A 17800-nucleotide genomic window follows, 5' to 3' on the forward strand; every position below is an offset into this window, starting at 1 on the left:
GTGTGTGTGCTATCACAGCACTCCATATCTAGACCAGGGTGGCTTCCAAATGCTGGTATTAAAGTCATGGACCAAGCCTGGCTTTGACCCCACGATCAAACATGACAATACCAATCGGCAACCTGTAAAGGTTGGACAGGCCTGAAAGATTCTAAATTGTTTTTCCACCAAAGCACAACATTTTCCACCTCTAACAAGGGAATGCGCAGCATCTACAGGAGGTAGGGACCATACACACCTATCAAGCTCCTCCCCTGCTTCAAATAAATCTGTCGTCACAATTTCTTGCCTTCTCATTCATCCAAACCACAACAAATGTATTCTTGTTTCAAAACATCTATGCTGCCACAACCACCACCTATGTGTTCTGTATAATTTTTTTTCTTAAATACAAATGATGCACTGAACATGTTTTAAAACATGAAGAAAACCATACCCGCTAAACAATCCCTAAAATTAAACAGAAATACAATTCTACCCGATAGCTACACTGTCTACTTTCTAAATTTCTAGGCTGGCTGCAGAGGTCTTGTTCAGTTAGTGATGGCAGGAGATCATTTCTTTTGTATAGTTAAATGTCATCTTCGATTCTATACAGATAACTAGAGACATCAGGGCTCATTTCTACAACTTCTAGATAGACGCATGGATTGAAGCGCGCAGAACTGCAAGAGAGAAAAGCTGATTTCCTCTCGTTAACAGAGCAGCTCAGTCTCAGTCTACAATCAAGGACGGGCCAGCCCAGGGTCATTTCCCTCCCAAGAGGCCTGAGAGCGGAAACACAAAACCAAGGCAATGTCACTCCAGGGACTGTGGGGTCCCTGGACAACTCAGCATCCCGGGCTTGGCGTCTGCTCTCAGCGGACTCAAATCTACGGGGCGGGCTAGACTCGACTTGAGCTGTCACCCGCAGGGCTGCTCGCGGCACCGCGTTCCAGCATCTCGGGGCGTGCACCTCCGGAGCTCCGCGCCCCAACCTGCCCGACGTGCGAACCCCAAAGCCCGGGCGGACGCCAGCCCGATCCCTCCCAAGTCGTCGCACCCGGCCGTGCTGCCCTCCCTTCCCGGCTTCGCCCTTTTCTCACGGCGCTTGGGCGGGCCCATCCGGGCGGCGGCCCTCAGCTCAGCTCCGTAGCAGAAGGCGGGAGGCTGACATCGGCAACACACGATCGCCAGAGGCCGAGGCTGAAGGCAGCTGGTCTCCAGAAGCCGGGGTGACTAGCGACAGCGCTCTGACAGCGACGGTACCCGCTTCCTCTCCGCCACGCCACCCAATCACACCGTCTCGCCGTCACTTCCTCCTAGAAGGTAAGGGGAACGCCGGGCGGAAGAAGCGCCCCACCGGACCGGAAGAGGCGGGTTCCGTGGGCGGTGATGTCTGCTGGAGCCTCGTGGAGGGTTTGGTGAGTGTTGCTGGCTCTTTAGGCATTGCCGGGCGCGTGGTGCCCTGGGTGGGCCGGTGCACGGAGAGGAATCCGTGCTGTGGGCACCAGGGAGGCTGGAGGGAGCTCCGCTGCCGCGGCGGTCTGCACGGCCGAACCCGGAGGCCGCGCGACTGTCCCAGTGCTGGAGAGTGCAAGGAACTGTCCGACTTTCCTGGGGTTTTGGGAAATGATGTGCAATTGAAACTTCGGAGGGCAGGCGAGGGAATAATTTGAGAATGACAGGGTCGCAGGGAGAAAACAAGAGAAGTTATTTGAGAAATAAGCAGTTAGGTAGGTTCAAGTAACTGAGTCCCCGTGGACCCCTTCATTTGGCTAACAGCGTAAGCCTTGAAAGTCCTAGGGTAGGGACGGTGCATTTGAAAACAAGTTCAGTGTTACTGTGACTTCGGATGAAAAACAGAAGTGAAAGAGCTAGGTAAGAAAACTAGTGAAACAACTCATTGATGACGAGCTGGAAATGAAAGTTCTGCGAAGAGAATCATGACAGTAGTCACAGAAACAACCAAAGGAGATGGCAGGCATGGGAGAGGAGTGTTTAGCGTGGTGATTAAAAGCAGAAAATTTGGAGTTAGATTGCCTGTATCGGAGCCTGGCTTTCGTGCTTACTGGTTAACTTTGAGCTAGTTGTTCAGCATCCCTGTCTGTTTTCCTGGTCTGTAAAAATGGAGTTAAGAGTAACTGCCTCTTCTGTTACTGAAGAAAATTTTTATGCACACATTTGCAATGTACTAGACGCTTTTCTGGTGTTTGCTTCTGCTCACGCAGTTACTGCATGAAGTTAGAGATCTGCATGTGTAATGCACAATATATCATTTACTGTACCTTAGGCACTCTCTAAGCCCTGCTACTATGATCCTTTTTTTTTTCTTTTTTAATGACACCAAAGTTACTAGAAAGTTTTAAACCTTAATAGCTAAGGAGCTTGTTTTAAAGTCAAACAATATGAGAGGTTTAGGAAGTAAGGTAGTCATGTAAGGTGCTCAGGAGGGCATGACCTGTAAAGGCTTGGAACTCTAGTCATAGATGTAGATGGGACTAGAAATAGAGATGTGGGAGTCCCTGAACCTCAGCACGGTGTGTGGATTCTCCACTGAAAACACTGCAGAAGAGTATCTGATGAGCAACTTCAGTAAAGTGCCTAATAAAAACAATTGCAGAAGAATTTAATTCTCTTTTGGTTTTGTTTGTTTGCTTTTGAGATAGGGTGACAATTGCTATGTAGCCAATTCTTAAGTTTACAGAGCTACTTACTGCTTTTCAGTTTAAGACTAGAGGCATGAGGGAGTAAGGAGGTCAGTGATTTAATCAGTAAGTAAAGCATAAGAAGTCACAAGTTGCATGTTTTTGGAAGTACATATGTGCAGCTTTATCTGATGTGTGTGTGTGGAGTTGACTGGAGTATCTTCCTCCATCACTGTCTGATTTTTTTCTTGAAACATGATTGCCCAGTCCTTGCATGGCTTGGACCTGGAACCCTTACTAAAGGAAACAAAAGAATGAAGAAAAGACAGACACGTATATACACATACAGAAAACTGAGATCAGGTGGTCTGGGCTCTCGGATGGGGAAGCTGCAGTGCCCCCAGAAGCTCAGCATGTTTATTTTATAGAGTTGAACAGGAAGGAGGGGTTATTGCATACAGCTGAACAGGAGGCAGAGTTAGCTAAAAGGCGAGCAGTCTTCAAGCAGTAAACATTGGACAAGAAAGTATGGTGAACGATTTCTGAACACTGTAAACATCCCCACTTGGGCCAGAGAAAGGTTTTGCCACTCATATGGGTTTGAGGCATTGAAGTCCTTGACATGGCTGCTCTCTTGTCAACAAGACACATTCATTCAGGGCTTCCTTTGATCCGCACACAGTGTCTCTGAACTTGGAGTTCATGGATTCAGCTAGGCTGGCCCTGCTAGTGAGCTCTAGGGATCTATCTGCCTCTGCCTTCCCAGTGCTGGCATCATATACACACCTGGCCTTTGCATGGGGTCATGCTTACACAGCAAGTGCTCTACCATCTGAGACATGCTTTTGACCTCATAAAAAGTGCTTTGTTTGTTAGTCTTTCTGAACCAAATGTACTGCAAAGACTGACTTTTGTTTATTTACACAGATCGCCTTCCCCGTGGCATCGGACATCCTAACATGGGGCTTACCAAACAGTATCTCCGCTATGTGGCTAGTGCTGTCTTTGGCTTGATTGGCAGCCAAAAAGGTAACATTGTTTTTGTGACCCTTCGTGGTGAGAAAGGACGCTATGTGGCGGTACCCGCCTGTGAACACGTTTTTATCTGGGACTTAAGGAAAGGCGAGAAGGTAAGTCAGAAAATGAGCGAGTTGGCACTGATTCTTGGAGGGATGAAGTGGAAAAGCCCTGACTGATCTGCCCACATTAATTTGGCTGTGAGCCCCACGAGACCACTTCCCTTTGCTTCTAGAGAGTGAGCACCAAATTCTGTTGTGTTCTAAAAATCACAGCCATACAGGAGCTTGCTTCTTAGTGTCTGCTTGTGTAAATTTTCATAGGTCACTGTAGCTATTATTAATTACTTTTGTCTACCAGTTCTACTTTTTAAGTTCTGCTTGTTCTCTGAGCCAGTGGTAATAAAAGGACTGTTGCTCTGCTGTGTTGTAGAGTCTGTTTCTTAAATATACTGATGAGATCTAGCAGTTGCAGAACTACTTTGACTGAGACTGAAGCTAGTGCTTTCTTCTAATAAGCACGTAGAGATATTTGAATCGTCTCTATTTGCTGTATGACTCCTAAGAAATGAGATGAGATAGATACAGATGTATAGATCTATAGATACTTGTTGCTACCCAGGGCCTCTTGGGATGAAACCACTAGTTCTGTAGTGTCATGAGGTTGAGTTAAAGCAAGGATGGGATTATATCCCTTTATCAAAAATCACCAGGATAAAAATTTGGTGACTTACTCATTGCCTGGCTGCATATCCCAATGTCAGGCTTGAGAGGAAATGATTACCTCTTGAGGATCTGATTGTCTTCGCTTGTAGAATGTTATCATTGTGCATCAGTGCCTGGAGATTATCGGTCCTCACTGTGTTATTGAAATCATTCCCACCCTGGTGTCTTGATCCATGCCTTACTCTTCTGCATTGGTTTTGATTTTTATAATTTCAGATCCTTATTCTTCATGGACTTAAACAAGAAGTCACTTGCCTGTGTCCTTCTCCAGATGGGCTGCATCTAGCTGTTGGCTATGAGGATGGATCCATCCGAATCTTCAGCCTCCTCAGTGGTGAAGGAAACATAACCTTCAATGGACACAAAGCAGCTATCACGAGCTTAAAATACGATCAGCTAGGAGGCAGACTGGCTTCTGGGTCCAAGGTGAGCTTCAGAGACTGGTATCCAGAGTTGCTTTTCACACTTAGGTAGAAGAAGGTCATTCACATAAGTTACTCTGTGAAACTGGATTCTCAGGGTCCAAGCTAGTATACATTTGGAAGAAATGGAGTGAGGAAGGTGGATGCACATGACAGGAGGTGTGCTACTTGTTTCCTGTTACATTCTCTGGTAAAAATCTGTGTAATGAAAGAATAAGACAGGTACTCTGAAAGCTATCATTGTGGAAAAGTGACCCCAACATGTAAAACAAGGAAGATTGGAAAAGAAGGTGTAATAATTTTGCCAACGAATCTGTAAAATTAGTATCTTTCTTATGTTTTAAAAGTTAATGAGTTAAAACCAGGCATTCTGGCACACATCTTTAATCCCAATATTTAAGAGACAGGGCACCTGCATATCTGTGAATTAGAGGCCACTCAGCCTGGCTATATCCTCCTGGGATACACAGTCAGACCCTCTCTTAAAGAAAAACCAAAGCAAAGCAAAGAAAAAAACATCGTTTTCCCAGCATAGGAGAAAGGGAGATGAGCTATTTGTTTTTTTGTTTTTTTTATTTTATTTTATTTTTATCAGTTACATTTTATTAACTCTGTATCCCAGCCATGTCCCGATCCCTCATTCCCTCCCAGTCCCTCCCTCCCTCCCTCCCTCATCTCCACCGTGCCCCTTTCCAAGTCCACTGATGGGGGGACCTCCTCCCCATTCATCTGATCCTGTTTTATCAGGTATCTTCAGGACTGGCTGCAAAGCCCTCCTCTGTGGCCTAACAGGACTGCTCCTCCCTTCGGGGGTGGGGAGACCAAAGAGCCAGTCATTGAGTTCCTGTTAGAAATAGTCCCTGTTCCCCTCACTTTGGGAAACCAATTGGTTACTGAGCTACCACAGGCTACATCTGAGTGGAGGTTCTAGGTTATATCCATACATGGTCTTTGGTTGAATGTCAGTCTCAGAAAAGACCCTGTGCCCAGATATATTTGGTCCTTGTGGAGCTCCTATCCTTTCCCCATCAGACTAACTCCCCTTCTTTCTTATGATTCCCTGTACTCTGCCAAAGGTTTGGTCATGAGTCTTTGCTTTGAACACACTGCTAGTTAGAGTCTTTCAGATGCGCTCAGTAGACTCCTGTCATACGTTCAATGCACATCCCATCTGTCTTTCTAAATGAGGATTGATCATCTTACCCCATGTCTGCTCAATTGATTATCTTTTTTAGGTGTATAGATTTCATTATGTTTATCATATCTTATAGGTCTATATAAGTGAGTATATCCCATGTTTGTCTTTCTCCTTCTGGGATATTTCACTCAGAATGATCTTTTCTAGATCCCACCATTTGCCTGCAAATTTCATGATTTCCTCCTTTTTGATTGCTGAGTAGTATTCCATTGTATAAAAATACCACAATTTCTGTACCCATTCCACCGTTGATGGACATCTGGGTTGTTTCCAGGTTCTGGCTATTACAAATAGAGCTGCTATAAACATGGTTGAGCAAGTGTCCTTTTTGTGTACTTGAACAAACTTTGGGTATATACCTAGCAGTGGTATAGCTGGGTCTGGAGGAAGCACTATTCCTATTTGTCTTAGAAAGCGCCAGATAGCTTTCCAGAGTGGTTGTACCAGTTTACATTCCCGCCAGCAGTGGAGGAGGGTTCCCCTTTCTCCACAACCTCTCCAGCATGTGTTATCGCTTGAGTTTTTCATCTTGGCCATTCTGATGGGTGTAAGGTGATATCTCAGGGTCGTTTTGATTTGCATTTCCCTGATGGCTAATGAGGATGAGCATTTCTTTAAGTGTTTTTCTGCCATTCGATATTCCTCTGTCGAGAATTCTCTGTTTAGCTCTGTTCCCCATTTTTTAATTGGATTACTTGGATTGCTGCTTTTCAGCTTCTTTAGTTCTTTGTATATACTGGATATTAGTCCTCTGTCAGATAAAGGGTTAGTGAAGATTCTTTCCCAATCTGTAGGCAGTCGTTTTGTTTTGATGACGGTATCCTTTGCTTTACAGAAACTTTTCAGTTTCATGAGGTCCCATTTATTGATTGTTGCTCTTAGAGCCTGTGCTGTTGGTGTTCTGTTCAGGAAGTTGTCTCCTGTGCCAATGAGTTCTAGGCTGTTCCCCACTTTTTTTTCCAATTGATTTAGGGTATCTGGTTTTATGTTGAGGTCCTTGATCCACTTTGACTTTAGTTTTGTGCAGGGTGATAAATATGGATCTATTTTCATTTTTCTGCATGTAGACATCCAGTTGGTCCAGCACCATTTGTTGAAGATGCTGTCTTTTTTCCATTGAATGGAATTGGCTTCTTTGTCGAATATCGAGTATTCATAGGTGTGTGGATTTATTTCTGGGTCTTCTATGCGGTTCCATTGATCCTCCTTTCTGTTTCTATGCCAGTACCATGCAGTTTTTATTACTGTTGCCCTGTAGTACAGCTTGAGATCAGGAATGGAGATACCTCCAGATGATCTGTTGTTGTACAGGATCGTTTTGGAGATTCTGGGTTTTTTGTTTCTCCATATGAAGCTGAGAATCTTTTTTTCAAGGTCTGTAAAGAATTGAGTTGGTATTTTGATGGGAATTGCATTGAATCTGTAGATTGCTTTTGGCAGGATGGCCATTTTAACAATGTTAATCCTACCAATCCATGAGCACGGTAGATCTTTCCATCTGCTGATATCTTCTTCGATTTCTTTCTTTAGAGACTTGAAGTTTTTCTCAAACAGGTCTTTCACTTGCTTGGTTAGGGTCACACCAAGGTACTTTATGTTATTAGTGGCTATTGTGAAGGGTGTTGTTTCCCTAATTTCTTTCTCAGCCTTTTTGTCTTTGGTATATAGGAGGGCTTCTGATTTTTTTGAGTTGATTTTGTATCCTGCCACTTTGCTGAAGGTGTTTATCAGCTGAAGGAGTTCTCTGGTTGAATTTTTGGGGTCGCTCATGTATACTATCATATCATCTGCAAATAGTGACACTTTGACCTCTTCCTTTCCGATTTGTATCCCCTTGATCTCCTTTAGTTGTCTTATTGCTCTGGCTAGGACTTCAAGTACTAAGTTGAAGAGATATGGGGACAATGGACAGCCTTGTCTTGTCCCTGATTTCAGTGGGATTGATTTAAGTTTCTCTCCATTGAGTTTGATGTTGGCTATAGGCTTGCTATATATTGCCTTTACTATGTTTAGGTATGTGCCTTGTATCCCTGATCTCTCCAAGACTTTAAACATGAATGGGTGTTGGACTTTGTCAAATGCTTTTTCGGCATCTAAGGAGATGTTCATGTGGTTTTTCTCCTTCAGTTTGTTTATGTAGTGGATTACATTGATGGATTTCCGTATGTTGAAGAGATGAGCTATTTGTAATTGTAGCTGATGGGAGAGGAAAAATCAGTTTTCTTCAATGGAGTGACATTGGGTATATTAACCAGACTTCAGGCAGGCCCCATGCTCAGGTGTAGTTGACCAACACAAATCATGCTCTGGTTGTTTTTTTGTTTTTCTCCTTTTTGTTGTTTGGTTTTATTTTTTTTAAAGAAGGAAAAAAACCATGGAGTTGGGTGGCTAAGAATGTTGAGGGGAAGAATATGATCAAAATCTATTATATGAAAGTCTCAAAAAAACAAAGAAGAAAAGATTGATAGATTTGAAACATGAGTTTAAGACATTAAAATTTTTACCTTTAAAAAGTGTAAAAAAGGGGGGAATATAATATTTAATAAAAACTATCATCTAGGGGGCTGGAGAAATGGCTCAGTGGTTAAGAACATTGTCTGCTTTTCCAAGGGATCCGGGTTCGACTCCCAGCACTCACATGCCAGCTCACAAGTGTCCGTAAACAGTTCCAGGTGGCAGGTGGTCTGACACCCTCACACCCATGCACATAAAATTAAAAACAACAACAAAACTATCATCTACCTTTTAGACTTGTAAAATAAGATATAAAATTCAACATGTAAAAGATAACATCAATGAAAAAAACAAGTCAACAGTTTTAAAGAAATGATGGCCACTATTCACCACAGATTGTGGGGAAAAAAAATAGCATTAGTTTGTAGAATATTTGCTTAGCATCTAGGAATTCCTGGCTTTATCCCTATCATCACATAAGCTTGTCCTAAGCCTATAAACTTGACACTTAGGAGATAAAGACTGTAGATTAGAAGTTCAGGGTCACCCTTGGCTGCATAGTGAAATTGAGTCGGTCTTGGGGTACATCAGACCCCATCTCAAAGAAACAAAAATATTAGTGCTCAGAAAAACAAGTTAAAATGGATATGAAGACCAAGCATTTTTCGCTGAAGGAAGGAAATTGGCAGTGATTTACCGAAATATGATAATACCCAGATACACAGACAGGAAGCTAGTCTTCTCATACAGATTTTTGATAGTTTTATAGATAATGTAATCTCAGGACTATTACAATGCTGTCTCTCTAAAACTGTAAAGGCAATCATATCTTTTAACCAAAAGCATCAAACTATATTTATTTGTACTAAGATAAATGCACAAAGATTTATGCATGTGAATTTTCAGTTTCACATATTTATGGTAACAGAAAAATGGAATTGATGCACATGTATAAGATAAACAACATAAATTGTGATACTAGAAATCAGAGTACAGCAGAATTAACTATCAGATGCACCAAATAAGAGGACAGTTTCAAGCTGAACACAGCATGGACTGTTCTCTTTATTTTGATTGGTGTTCTGATGTGGAGTCTCACTGGACTGTTCAGCTGTCCTGAGTGGAACTACAAGGGATCACCGCCATACCTAGAGAGCTCTGTTTTCTAATAAGAAAATACCTGAAGATCTCATGTAAATGCAACCAAACAGTGTAAAATACTGTATCTGCTCATTATTCCTGGATGCAGGAGTAGGCTGTTGTCTAACCTGCTTTCCAAGTTGTGCAGGATGGCATATTACTTTTGTAGTGATTGATTCCCGTTATTCATCAAGTTTGGCCTTTTGTGGTAAGAAAAATGTTTTTTCTTGTGTTTCACTTTATCCTTCAAGGATACAGATGTTATTATTTGGGATGTGATCAATGAAAGTGGCCTCTACCGTCTAAAGGGACACAAGGATGCTGTCACACAAGCTCTCTTCCTACGAGAAAGGAATCTGCTGGTTACCAGGTAAAGACATGATGAGTTTCGGGGTTTTGAAGAGGAGTTGGCCTCACTGTTGCTCTCTGCTGTGCTCAGGCTTGTGTGTGTCAGTGCTTTCTCCTAGGCTTCTAACTCCCCTTCCCCCTCTTCCTGTTCCACTTCTCAAGTGCTAGAGTTATGCAATGAGTACAGCATGTTGAAATTTTCTTTCTAGATTGTCCTGTAGAATGGACGTTTATCTCCTAGAGCCATAGAAGTCAGGAAAGCAGAATGCCAAGCTATGTGTTTGACGCCTGCCTATTGAGAAAAATGTGCTTCATAGATCTATTGAACCTCTGTTAGACTGACCCATTTGAAAATTTTATTTTTGTTATGTCAAAGTGATCAAATATTTTTAATTACATATGGTTCAGCCTAATATAACCACTGGCTGTAAAGCCTTCATTCAAGGAAGACTAAGATCATAAGGTTTGTCATGTAGTAATGAGAAGAAGCATTGTAGTGGCTCAGGAAGATTTGTTTCAATTGACAGGGGGTGGGGAGACGCCTGTACTAGGGCAATAAACAGGTTTTGAGGATGATGCAAGAAGAGCGTGGCTTTGATTCTATGGAGAACGTTGAATTGGTAAACTTTAAATAAGTTACCGTAGAGTTGTGTGGGATGAACACCAGCAGTGGGCAAAGAGGCCATAGAGCAGCTGCTGACTCATGGAGATCAGAGGACGTGGTCAGGCCTGTGCAGATGTGGATCAGGAGTCAGGCTCTATAGAGCATGCAGGGTGTTCTCAGTATGGAAAAGCCGATGAGGTGGAGGACAAGGGAGCTGGGAGGTCTGAGATGTTCCAGTGGTAGACAGTGTGTTTGTGGGGGTTGGCGGGGGGGGGAGTGAAGCTCCTTATTTTCGTGGTAGAGAGGCCACACGGAGAATTGTCATTCTTTCCTTCTCACAAAAGAGTAGCTTCCAACATTACTGCTGTGTTTTTCTAAACAACAAATGAGTTACTCACACCCTTTGTTAGTTTAATGAGTCTTCCTACTAAGATTCTTTTCCCGGTTTTTCTTTTAGTGGGAAAGATACTTTGGTAAAGTGGTGGGATCTTGATAACCAGCACTGCTTCAAAACAATGGTCGGCCATCGAACTGAGGTATGTGTTGGGTCATGGGCTCCAAAAGAATGACAAAGCAAAAAGCAAAAGATTGTTGTTATTTAAAAAAAAAAAAAAAAAATCCCAGTCATTCAATATAACCAATAAAGACTCAGGAGCCAGATTCTGTGGTGAAAGCCTACTAGCTCAGAGAGGCAGAGAAAGAATCTAGCTGACCTTGCTACTCAGCCAGTGTTCCAGAAGGAAAAGGCCAGAAGCTGAACACCAAAGAGCTCAAAAATCTCCTTTTTCTCCATGCTGTCTTAAATATCCTTTAATTCAATGCCCTTCCTTTTCTACTTAATCCCTGTCAGCCGGTTTCTTGCTTGGCCTCTTGACCTAGGATTAACTATTAAATCTTATCTAAGAAGGCTCTTGAATTAAAGGTGTGTGCTAGGGCTGAGCCACACAATAATCACCTGTTTACAATAAAGAGAAAGTTCTTAGGTTAAAGGTGTGTTAGGGCTGAACCACACCAAACAAAAGAAAGGATTTTACAGTTCACAATGTGATCAAACATCAAATATCATGCAACAAAAGATGATTTCTCCTCTGGCCTTTCCTGGTTCTTCTTACTGCTCATACTAACCTGTGTGCTGTCTTGACAGTGAGATGAGCTGGGAGGAAGCGGTGCCAACTGCTGGAACAGTGGCAGCGTCTGTGGTCTCATACATATTAGCCCTGGGGGGCTTGTAACCTTTGAGTTCATCATCTTAATTAGACCTACCTATAACTGTTGTATTAGTAAGGGTTCTCTAGAGGAACAGAATATACAGAATGAGTCTACATATACATTATAGAAAGGAAGTTATTAATTTATAGGCTGTGGTCCAGATAGTCTAACAATGGCTGTCTACAAATGGAAGGTACAAGAATTTATTAGTTGTTCAGTCCAGGAGTCTGGTATGTCTCAGCTGATCTTCCATAGACACCAGCATCCTGAAGAAGTGGGCTCTAATGCCAGGGGAGAAATGGATTTGCTTGCTAGTGAGAGCCAGAGCAAGCAGGCAAAGAGAGCTAGCTTCCTTCTTCCATGTCCTTTATGTAGGATGCCAGTGAAGGTGTCAGCGGATTAAACATGCATCTTCCCACCTCAGAAGGTCTGAATTAAAGGTTTATCATTTTCCCACCTCAAAGATCCAGATTACAAGTGGGTCTTTTAGCCAGGTGGAGTGCTGCGCACCTGTAATCCCAGCACTCAAGGAGGCAGAGGCAGGCATACCACTGTGAGTTCAAGGCCAACCTGGTCTGCAAAGCAATTCCAGGATAGCGAAGGCTGTACAGAGAAATGCTGTTCTTAAAAAACAAAACAAGTGAAAGAAAATGGATATAAGATCTTATGTATCCCAGGCTGGCATCAGAGTCACTATGTAGCTTAGAATGACCTTTACTCCTGACACTGCTCCCTGCCTCCCCATCATCAGAATGACAGGTGTATGTGGTATACTACCTGGTTTCTGGCGGGGGCTGGGGGTGAGTGGGTCTTAAAGGTGTAAAGACATGTTCACATGACATCCATCTATTCTACTCTTACCTGTTTAATCAAGAGAAATAAAAAGCATGTCAATTAAAAAAATATTTTCACTTCAAATGATTTAATTAATATCTTTGCCTCTCTTTTTAATGAGGCTTTCAAAAATACTTGTAATAATGATATGGAAAGTGTTTCTGTGAAAACTGATGAGCAGCAGTGTTACTGTGTCTCTGCTGTTTAGTTTTTGGGTGCTAATGGGTGAGAATTATGCAGTAGACATGACTAAGGCATCTTTTATTTGCCTGACATACTTGCCAAAAACAAGTATGAGACCCCGAGTCATGGACTGTAATGAGGATTTGTGATGAGTAACTCCTATCTAAGCAGGACAGTAAGAAAGTAGAGAAATTCCCGGTGCCACATGAACAGGTTCACCACAGGCCATTTCCCCTCTGGAAAAGTGTTTCTCTCTGTTAGTGAATTTTGAAAGAATTGCCTTAATACACTTTTTCATAGATTTGAAATGCAGAGAAACTTCATCATAGTGAACGACCACTTCTGCAGTGCTTCATTGTGACTCTTGGAGAATTAAAATGATTCTGTGTGACCTGTTTTGTATTCTTAGGTGTGGGGCTTGGTTCTGGTTTCAGAAGAAAAGCGACTAATCACTGGGGCTGCAGACAGTGAGCTGAGAGCCTGGGACATTGCTTACCTGCACGAGGTGACCACTGGGTTCAGATATGGCCAATTTCGTGTTTTCACAGCTCAGATTTGTAGTAGAAGGAGTTCTCACACTGATGACTTGTAACTTCTGAACAAAGAGTTCCTCGTTGTGCATTCTTTGTTATGGTTTATTTGAGCTGGAAAGAGATTTAGGCTTATAGCTTCTGGTAATAGTGTTTAGGTTGTAGCATTTTAGCCTTGTATTCCTGGGCATATGTGGGTGTACTTTAGAGGACTTTCTCTTCAGACAACAATCTGTGTAGGATACATGCATTTTTGTGCAGAGATATAGTCTCAGGAGACTTCCAGTGATTCTCAAGTTTTGTGTATTGGGGCATGGGGTGATTGTAAACTTTAGGCTTCGCTGGAGTTAGTATATAGCCATCTAACCAGTAGCCATTGTGATGGGCTTTGCATATCTTAAGTAGCGTTTGTTTCTTCTGTATTCAAGGAGAAACTGTAGCGCACTTCACACTGCCTGTGCCAGTAGCGGTACCAATGACAGACTTTCTGGAATATCTTTTCTCCTACACAGTGAAAATCTTTAAGTTAAGAAAGAGTTAAGCTGTTAGTTTTTATGCTATTATCTACTCACATGTAGTCCTCATATAATGGACAGTCACTGTGATAGTGTTATGAAAATGAATGCTGTTTTGTTGAAACTCGATATTGAAGTTTATCAGAGGTCACCAGTTAAGATGTAAGTGCTTATAAGAGAGACTTCTAAGTCACTGGGGTTAAAAGTCATCCCCTGAGACATTTTAACTTTTGTTTTTCTATGTTTATAAAATAGATTGATGACCCAGAAGAACCAGAGCCTAAGAAAACCAGAGAGTATCCTGGAATACAGGACACACCTGAAGCAGAGGAAGGCACCCTTGAGGTGGAAGAAGTGTCTGAAGATGTAATGTACTTTGTTTCTTCAGTTGGGCTGAGTAGTAGGGCAGGGAAGAGCAGATTCTAAGTATCTCCAATGATCATTTTAGGAAGTGTTTTATCACCTGCATATATTAAATTTATGTCTTTTCAGAGATTTAACAGAACAGCTGTTTAATCTCCATGTTCTCTTGTGTCCTCTGTAGCGCATCCTTTCATGCCAAAAAGCTGGTTCCATAATGCGGGAAGGAAGGGACAGAGTTGTGAACCTCGCTGTGGACAAGACAGGCAGGATTCTTGCTTGCCATGTGAGTTATGGGCTTAGAAAACAGTAAGACTGTTCCTTTAAATAGTCATTCCTTCATAATTCACTGTGGGCATGGACTTTTCTTTTGACTATTAATAATTCAGAACATGGGTCTAGAGTGATAGCTCAGTGATTAAGACCAAGCATTGTTCTTGCAGAGGACCTAGATTGGATCCCATCATCCATGTTGGGTGGTTTATAGCCACTTGTCATTCCAGCTTTAGGGGATCCGATTAGATAGACATGTCTGGTCTCTGCAAGCACATGTCCACACAGACACACTTTAAAATGTAGTATATATACATACAGTCTCGTGTCCCAGCACAACATTCATAATATCCCAAAAGTGAGTATATTCATTATTACTAATAACCTCTTATTATTTGCTAGCTTTTCTCATCAGTGTAAAGGTGCAGGCTCTGTTTGGCCATTACAGGAATATTGAACAGGAACCTTATAAAGTATTCCCACTTTATAGATAAGACAACAAATTTGGAGAGATTGTTGCTCACGGTGACCTGGCCAGGAAGGGAAGACAAATAAATGTTGCTATTTAGTTCTTTCCAGGTCTAAGCTAAATTGTAAACTGCCTGTCCTAGGGTCACACTGTCTGCCTCTGCCTTCCTAGGGAACTGATTCTGTGCTAGAAGTATTTTGTATCCTTTCCAAAGCAGAAGTTCAGAAGAAAATGGATAAGAAACTGAAGAAAGCTAGAAAGAAAGCAAGGTACTTGTTTTTAATACTTAATACTGTGACTTTTAAAGAAAACATTTACTTGACTATTTATTACAGCTAAAAACTAGAGAATTTGTGGGGTACCAGTCCACAAGCTTTTGATTTTTGATTCCTACTTCTTTATTCCAAACACATTTCTCAGTTGCACTAAGACCCACATAGAAGCAGACTACAGATTTTAAAGTCAGAAACACTGGGATTATCTTTATGACAGTGCTGGGCAAGTGGAGACAGGAGCCTAGCTGCAGTTTGCTGGCCAGCCAGGAGCAGAGCCAGGGGCTCCAGGTTCCCTAAGAGACATTGTCTCAAAGTGGAGCATGGCTGAGGAAGACAGACATCCTGTGTGGATGTTTGGCCTCCATACACAAACACACTAGGGAAAAAGAAAAGAAAGAAATCCCTTAATGGGCAATTTATCAAATTTAAAGTGATTAAGTCATCTACTGGCAGATGTTTTGAGATGTGTGCTGGTGCACATGATGGGTTACTCTAATTGCAGGTTAGACTTGTTGAGAAAGTAGAATTAGAGGAGTTTGTCAGAAACACTTCTGTGCATTGATTTGGATGACATTCGTTGCAGGAGATGTTATGGGCCTGTTGCATTCCAAATCTTTTTACTAAGAGTAACGCTTTCAGTGGACTTTGCTCACTCAGTTCTCGGGGTAATCCTGGTGCCCAGGCTGCTCCCCCAGAACCACTCCACTTTGTTTGTCCCAGGACCACAGTGTGGTTTCCTTTTCAGACTGAACTCTGCCGACGGGGAGGAGGACCCTGAGACTAGTGTATCAATGACTCTGCAGGATGAGATCCATCGGGTGGCCAATATCAAGACCTCTGCCAAGATCAAGTGAGTGAAGATTAGTGTCGAAGTGTTACAGAGCAAGAAACCACCAAGTATCCCTGGCATTGTCATGGTATTTGCCAACGTGTGTGAATTACATTTGAAGGTGGTGATCATGTCACACAAGCCCATGTGCCCATTTTTTATTAACTTTATTGAATCAGGCTGCCAATTAAGAAAAAGTGCATATTCTTCTTTTAGAAGTGTTTTAAGTACAGCACAACACAGAAACAGAGTATATCAATACTAAGAGCTGAGCCCAAGGGTTTTTTTTTTTGGTTTGTTTGTTTGTTTGTTTGTTTTTACATTAAAAGCCTTTGCTTAGCTGATGCAGTGCTCACACCTGTAATCCCAGCACTCAGGGAGGCAGAGGCAAGCAGATCTCTGTGAGTTAGAGGCCAGACTGGTCTACAAAGCAAGTCCAGGACTACACAGAGGCCAAGGGTACACCCTTGTGTACCCTGTCCTGAGAGTCAAACAAACAAAAGCCTGTGCTTGTGGCTCTCTGAGATGGCTCAACAGGTGTGAAGCAAGTTGCTTGCTGCCAGTCCTGACAACCTAGGATGCATATGGTAGAAGGAAAGAACTGTCTCCTTCAGGTTGTCCTCTGACTTCCACACTCATGCTGTGGTCCACACATATGTGTACACACACACACACACACACACACACACACACCTTCAAATAAGCAAAAGTAATTATTTACATTGTTTGTTTTGTTTTTTGAGACAGTTTCTCTGTGTAGCCTTGGTTGTCCTAGACTCACTTTGTAGATCAGGCTGGCCTGAAACTCAGAGATCTGCCTGCCTCTGCCTCCCCAAGTGCTGGGATTACAGGTATGTGCCACTGCGCCCGGCTGGTAAAATATTTTAAAGCATAGGCTTAACTGTTGCTCAATACCCAGAACAATATTGTATCTAAAATTCTATATGTGTGGTTAAACTATATATAGATTTAGAATATTACTAGGCTTTTCTTATAGCAAATGTTGACTTCACGAGCCAAGACAGTAGCTGGAATGTTTGTGATGACTCTCCCATGCAGATCCTTTGACCTGATTCATTCACCTCAAGGAGAGTTAAAGGCAGTCTTCCTGCTGCAGAACAACCTGGTGGAACTGTATTCACTCAATGCATCCTTGCCAACCCCTCAGCCTGTCAGGACAAGCAGGATCACCATTGGAGGCCATCGCAGCGATGTGCGCACTTTGTCCTTCAGCTCGGATAATATAGCTGTGCTTTCAGCTGCAGCAGATTCCATTAAGATATGGAACAGGTCTGTGAAGTGATATTTCCTGTACCTCTCTCCAGTAGAATTGCCTTTTCTTTGAAGTATTTTTCATACTGTTGATGATTGGCGCTTATCCTTAATAACCTAAGTACAGTTCAGTCAGAAGATACAGTTGGTGCATTTTGGCCATTGGTCTACAGAGCTTTTATCAAAATTTTTGGCTGGTGAGACTGCCACTAAGGACCTGAGTTTGACCCTTGGAACCCGCATAGTAGAAAGAGAGAACTGATTCTTGCAAGCTGACTTCTGTCTCCCCTATGTATGTGCCTAATCCTCCCCATGAATAAAATGAAAAAATAAAAACCAAGCTTTTCCTTCATCTAAAGCTTTGGCTGCATTTGGCTAGAAGGAAACATAAAGTCGTTGCCCCTTTTTAATCAAGTGTAATGCCATCAGAAACTTACATTAAGTCTCATCATTCTTTTCTTTCCTTGGCTGTTTGACCACTTTCCTTTTTCTCTCAGACCTCAGATAATTCAAATA

The 17800-nt window shown here is 42.3% G+C and overlaps 2 protein-coding genes across 4 annotated transcripts in view; one reads left to right on the forward strand and one right to left on the reverse strand.

The window, feature by feature from the left end:
* The window catches only part of Gdap2 (ganglioside induced differentiation associated protein 2), a 56593-nt gene extending 55323 nt beyond the window's left edge, over window positions 1-1270 (reverse strand). For 2 of the 3 annotated variants that reach the window (XR_009594800.1, XM_021649385.2), the window contains exon 1: window positions 1086-1270. The gene's annotated coding sequence lies outside the window, so the exon portion shown is untranslated. The remainder of the gene's footprint in view (window positions 1-1085) is intronic. The other variant, XM_021649384.2, reaches the window with a different exon arrangement.
* Window positions 1271-1308: 38 nt separating this feature from the next.
* Wdr3 (WD repeat domain 3) overlaps window positions 1309-17800 on the forward strand; it is a 29337-nt gene continuing 12845 nt past the window's right edge. Inside the window, exons 1-11 of the mRNA XM_021649387.2 lie at window positions 1309-1403; window positions 3555-3757; window positions 4586-4795; window positions 9835-9953; window positions 10993-11071; window positions 13171-13266; window positions 14062-14172; window positions 14351-14452; window positions 15080-15177; window positions 15929-16033; window positions 17072-17302. Of these exons, the coding sequence (XP_021505062.1) occupies window positions 3587-3757; window positions 4586-4795; window positions 9835-9953; window positions 10993-11071; window positions 13171-13266; window positions 14062-14172; window positions 14351-14452; window positions 15080-15177; window positions 15929-16033; window positions 17072-17302 (1322 nt within the window). The 5' untranslated portion in view covers window positions 1309-1403; window positions 3555-3586. The remainder of the gene's footprint in view (window positions 1404-3554; window positions 3758-4585; window positions 4796-9834; window positions 9954-10992; window positions 11072-13170; window positions 13267-14061; window positions 14173-14350; window positions 14453-15079; window positions 15178-15928; window positions 16034-17071; window positions 17303-17800) is intronic.

The sequence above is a fragment of the Meriones unguiculatus genome, chromosome 10, assembly GCF_030254825.1.
Source record: "Meriones unguiculatus strain TT.TT164.6M chromosome 10, Bangor_MerUng_6.1, whole genome shotgun sequence".
Taxonomy (NCBI): Eukaryota; Metazoa; Chordata; class Mammalia; order Rodentia; family Muridae; genus Meriones; species Meriones unguiculatus.